Here is a 5837-nt window from a genome sequence, read left to right as displayed (position 1 = left end):
AGACTGTCTGTGAAGGGGGGGGAAGGGGGGTGTTAATTGCATAGGATGGTCACCTTTACCAGGGTACAGACACGGGGGCAGGATCAGCAGCAGGTCACACACACAGTGCAGTCAGTAGGCATCCTGGTCGGTATGGGAGGTGTTTTCCATGTTCTGTGTGGGTGGGGGGTACGTGACTTTGTGGCATGGGAGGGCGGTTACAGAACTTATGCAGCGGTCCTTGTCCCGGACCACAGAGCCATGCAGCAGGGGAATCTGTAACCGTCCTCCCCCGCCACAAGGTCACATAGCCCCCGCACACAGAGTCCCGAAAAGGGATGGAAGGCTCCGTTGAAACAACCAGTCCGGCACTGCAGACCGCTCTAGGAGCAGGAGCCTATCATTCCGCGAGTGTAGAAGCGGTGTTAACATCATTGCACACCCTACCCACCACAGTCTGCGTCCCTGTTTCAACGCTTTAACGCGAATTCATTAATAAAGAAAACGTTGTTAATTAACAATGTTCCATTAACTTTATTTTTAAACGTGTGTTGGAAGGGGGAAACGTGGTGAACGGGGTATGTAACCGCAGAAGAAAGTCAACAGTAACTGAAGCAGGGGCAGGTTCAGCTTCTCTGTAAAGAAACTGAACAGTCACAGGTTACCCTGCTCCCTGAGGAACCTAGCTTTCAAAGCCTCCCAGATGCACAGCGCTTCCCGCTGGGCTCTTCTAATTGCACGGCTGTCTGGCTGAGCATAATCAGCAGCCAGGCGATTTGCCTCAACCTCCCATCCCACCATAAAGGTCTCCCCCTTGCTCTCACAGAGATTGTGGAGCATACAGCAAGCTGCAATAACAATGGGGATATTGGTTTCGCTGAGATCCGAGCGAGTCAGTAAGCTCCTCCATCTCCCCTTGAGACGTCCGAAAGCACGTTGAATGATGACAGTTACCCAAGACCACCCTCGACACATTTTTCCCCCCAGCATGCGTTATGGGGAAATCCCAGAATTCAAATGGGCAGCGGGGACTGCGGGAACTGTGGGATAGCTTCCCACAGTGCACCGCTTCCAATGTCGACGCTTGCCCCGTTAGTGTGGACTCACGAAGTCGAATTAGTGTCCTTAGTGTAGACACACAAATTCGACTTTGTAAGGTCGATTCCACAAATTCGAATTAAGTTAAATCGAACTAATCTGGTAGTGTAGACATACCCTTAGACTCTTCCCCAGCGACGAATGACACAGCAGCGCAAGCCTGGTATTTACTGGGACGAAACAATAGTTTATTCTACAATGTGAATACAAGGCGTTAAAGAAACAAAGCTGGGCTTGATTCACTCCTATTTCCACAGTGAGATAGGATATTTATTAGACCCTTTTCCATTGTGCATTGTTTTAAAGACCCAGGCGGAACTTACTACACTTTCTGGGCTACAAACATTAAGTTACAGATCGGAAGCCAGGACAGAGCCTGTCTGAATATTACATCTTCGAAACTTCCCGAGAGCTCCCAGGCTTCAGGAATCTAGCTAGTCAATCTTCTATAGCAGACACAGCTGGGCACTAACTAAACTGGCGTGAGAAATGTGCTGAAGGCTTTGATCCTAAGCCCACTGATCTCCATAGAAATGTTCCCGGGAGCACGCAGAAGCAGAAGTTAACCCAGCTTGACATTCAGATCCCAGTGGGAATTTGTGGAGCTGGCGATTAGAGGAGGGGGGAAAATACCCAAAGCAAAATATTCTTCTTATCGCAAATTGAGCAGTTTGAGCTGGAGTCATTGAGACACAACAAGCACCGATCCCCCCTTCTGCCCCCACCACACACACACGGCCAGTCGTGTCAGAGCAGAACCACACTTCCAGGCGGCAGCTGCCTGGGTTCATTAACTGGCTACCTCCTGATCGCAGAATTGCACCTATAACAGACTATGAGCAAGATCTCAGCTGCCAGGCCAGGAAGGCAGGGACTGGCTTCGGTGTCTCTAGGAAACCCCTTGATTTCCCTCCCAGACGGATACATGGGACAGTCTATACAATGGCTGCACATCACTGCTCAGCCTGTCTGTCCCACTCCAGCATCACATGGAGCTGGGCCCTAGAGGACAAGTCAATCCTTCCCCCCGAGCACCCTGCAGCACTCCCAGCCTGGCCCTGAGGCAGGGTCCCCAGCATGACAGTGCCTTGTGCTAGTCCTGTGCCACTGGGCCAGCCCCCTGCTCAGACACACTTCTGGTCCCTGCTCTCTCTCTCTTTCCACTGTGATCCAGGCAGCCCTCGGATCAAACAATCGCTGTCAGTCAGCTGCCTCGTGGCACCCCAGAGGGGGAAGCATGTCAGTGGTGGGACAGTGGGTGGAGGTATTTTCTCCAGGGCTTTATATTTAAGTTGCAGGGGCCCCGTCTGTAACACCCAAGGACTTGACATAAACATTGAATCAAAGTAAAAGAAACCCAGCTGGTGCTACAGCCCATCTGCCTAATAACTGGGCAGGGACCTCGGCTACTCAGACACTGCTCTCTATCAAAGCAGCGGCTTGGTGGACAGAGAACCTGACTGGGCCATCAGCCACGCTTCAACCCCCACCCCCGACCCCGTGTGGGAGAGGCAGCGAGCTCCCTGCTTGCTTGGGCTGGGGCACAAGCCAGCAGGAGCAGCATACAACGCGCTTTGGGATCCTTCGGCTGCACTAGAAGTGATGAGCGTTGCTATTATTGCTTGGCTCTTTGTCGCCATGGAAACGCTGCCTTGAGCCACTAGAGGCTGGGGCCAGAGTCGGCTTCCTCTGCTGGACGGGAACTCGGGTCCTCTGGCTCTTCTGCTTGGTCCCCGGGAGACATCGCGTGCTGGGGGCCAAGGGAGAGCGCCTTGGGGTCGTTCCCGGCAGGCCCGTCCTGGTGCACCATCACCTGGGCGGGGGAGCCTGGGCCGGAGCTGCCCGAGGCCTGGCTGAAGTTCTGGAAGTTGTCCTGGACTCGCAGGATGTATCTGTGCAGCACGCTGGCCCCATCCAGAGGGCTGGCGGGGGCAGGGTGGGCGGGCCGGCTGTGATGCAGGCGCTTCACCTCCACGTGCAGGCGCGACACCGACTTGTTCAGCTCGGTGATACGGTTCCCCAGGTCTGTGAACAAAGCGCAGGCACGGCCAGGTGAGGGCAGGGCTATGGGGAGAGCCAGCCCACCTTGCGCCCACAGCAGCCCACTGGTAACCATCACCTCTTAGGGCTCAAGGCCATTCATGAGATTCAAGGATCCCTATCTCTGCCATGTGTGTAGCTGGTTCTTGGGGTGAGCAAATAGCGTGGGCACGTTGGGCTCCAACTTCCAGGTGCCACTGTCCTTCTACCACATGGGGCGTCCACATGGACCTTCTGTAGTGTAGCACAGACCATTACTGCCTGAGCTAAAGGAGTGACTCCACTGAATGGCAGCAGTAATAGGATATTATCCTTCAGGGCAATTGCCACTAGAAGGGGACGTGACCCACACTTTGCCGGGGTGTGACACCTGCTTCTTCCTGACCCTCATCCTGCCCCCTTCTTCCCTCCCCTCCCCACTCTATTATGGAGTCCCGATCAGGCCCTCCTTGTTTGCCAGGGTGGAGGGGGCTCTCCAGAACTGCCAGTTAGTCACAGAATTTAAGGCCGGAAAGGACCTTAGAGCATCCAGTGTGCGCTGCCATGTATCACAGGCCACCAGCCAGACACTAAGCCCAGCAACCGAATGAGACCGGAGTATCCCAGCCCACAGCAGACTAGGCTAGACGTGCCATGGGCAGTGAACAGGAGGGCCCGAGGTTCACCAGTGCCCAAGGCCCCACGCAGTGCCAGGGTTACCTTTCCTCCTGCTCTCCTCGAACTCCCGCCTGGCCGTGTCGATGTAGCGCTGCACCAGAGCCTTGATGACCTGCAGCCGATAGGAACGGCGGCTCTCCCCGCCCAGGCCGACGCCCTCCAGGGCAGTGTTAGCCTGAAGAGGGTGGGAAACAAGGTTATGCAGGCACCAGGTACCAGCACGGCTTAGCATTTACCTGGCATCTTGCAACACCAGGAGGCTCACTTGCCCTCTTCATGCAAAAAGAACAGGAGTACTTGTGATGCATGGAATGGAACATATATTGAGGAGATATATACACATACAGAGAGCATGAAAAGGTGGGAGTTGTCTTACCAACTCTGAGAGGCCAATTGAGTAAGGGAAAAAAAACTTTTGAAGTGATAATCAAGATAGCCCAGTACAGACAGTTTGATAAGAAGTGTGAGAATACTTACAAAATTGCCACCCGCAGGTCTGTCATTGAATGTCATTTGCAACAGAAAAGCTTCAAAAACAGACTCCAACGAGAAACTGCTGGGCTGGAATTGATATGCAAACTAGATACAATCACCTTAGGTTTGAATAGGGACTGGGAATGGCTGAGCCATTACAAACATTGAATCTATCTCCCCTTGTAAGTATTCTCGCACTTCTTATCAAACTGTCTGTACTGGGATATCCTGATTATCACTACAGAAGTTTTTTTTCCCTTACTTAATCGGCCTCTCAGAGTCGGTAAGACAACTCCCACCTTTTCATGCTCTCTGTATGTGTATATATATCTCCTCACTGTATGTTCCATTCCATGCATCCAAAGAAGTGGGCTGTAGCCCACGAAAGCTTATGCTCAAATAAAATTTGTTAGTCTCCAAGGTGCCACAAGTGCTCCTGTTCTTTTTGTGGATACAGACTAACACGGCTGCTACTCTGACACCTCTTCATGCAGCCATTTTACAGTCCGTGTGGGTGCAATTCACCCAGACAGGATCTAGTCAGGCAGATGGAATTCTGGGAAGCCCCTGTTCCCTACATATCCCAGGACACGACTGGAAAAGAAGTTGTTTGCAACGGACTCCAGGGGAGCACACGCCTGAGGATAAAGCAGCCTCACTGCCAAGGTAGCTTTCCCCAGGGCTTGGTCTGCAGACAGACAGACAGACAGACAGGGAACTTACGATGGTGGGAATTGGGGGGTAATCCTGTTGCCTCTTGGGTTTGGAGCAGCAAAGGAATCGGAAGATGCCCCTGGGGAAGGCAGAAGGACATGTGTCACCAGGGGAGGGGGCTGTCACCGAAGTACAGCCAGCCCTGGGGACACTACGCTCAAATCTGAATCCAGGTCCAAAGGGATCCAAAATCGGGGGGAGTCTGGAGCTGGTTTCTGGTTCTGGCCCAACGGAGAGATGAGCCCCAGCCACGATGTTCAGATCTGAACCGTTCCAGAATTCAAGTTCAGGCCCTTCACCCTACAGAAGAGATTTTATCCCCTAACTTTTAACCTCAACAGCTACCAAGCCGCGGCGCTGAGAGGGTCTGCTAGGCCCAGCTGCACTGCGGCCAACACGCCCTGAGAGCTAGAGGCCAGGGGGACACGCTTCACCCCACAGTGACTTCTCAGCGAGTGCTGGGCACTGGGCTGCAAATAGCAGCCTTTTAGCAACTGCCTCTGTATTAGGGTTGCCACCTTTCTAATTGCTGGTAACCAGCCCCCCAAGGCCATGCCCACCTCATCCCTTGAGGCCACGCCCCTTCTCCACCTCTTCCCCAAGGCCCCACCCCTGCCCACCTCATCCCTTGAGGCCACACCCCTTCTCCATCTCTTCACAAGGCCCCACCCCTGCCCCGCCTCGTCCCCCAAGGCCCCGCCCCATCGCTTTTCCTTTGGGGAACACTCCAGCGTTCCCTGCATTAGTTCCTTTCTCTAAACCCGTCTCGGTCTCCTCAGGAGAACTGGTCGAGAAACATTTCCGAAGAAAAACAATTATTTACTTGAAATGGTTCATGAAAACTTTCCAAATGTTCCAATTTTTTTTTACTTTTT

At 53.2% G+C, this 5837-nt stretch overlaps 1 protein-coding gene across 1 annotated transcript; it reads right to left on the bottom strand.

Annotated features, from left to right (window-relative positions):
- Positions 1–1292: 1292 nt before the first annotated feature.
- Positions 1293–5527, bottom strand: LOC123361975 (short transient receptor potential channel 2 homolog). Its single transcript, XM_045002204.1, has 4 exons — positions 5523–5527; positions 4972–5041; positions 3817–3949; positions 1293–3102 (listed from the first exon to the last, which is right to left on the bottom strand). Exons 1-4 carry the CDS (start codon positions 5525–5527, stop codon positions 2738–2740), a joined length of 573 nt encoding a protein of 190 aa, XP_044858139.1. The 3' UTR covers positions 1293–2737.
- Positions 5528–5837: the final 310 nt, after the last annotated feature.

The sequence above is a fragment of the Mauremys mutica genome, chromosome 1, assembly GCF_020497125.1.
Source record: "Mauremys mutica isolate MM-2020 ecotype Southern chromosome 1, ASM2049712v1, whole genome shotgun sequence".
NCBI lineage: Eukaryota > Metazoa > Chordata > Testudines > Geoemydidae > Mauremys > Mauremys mutica.
The sequence above is the reverse complement of the archived record's forward strand: the minus strand, read 5'-3'. Positions and strand labels throughout refer to the sequence as shown.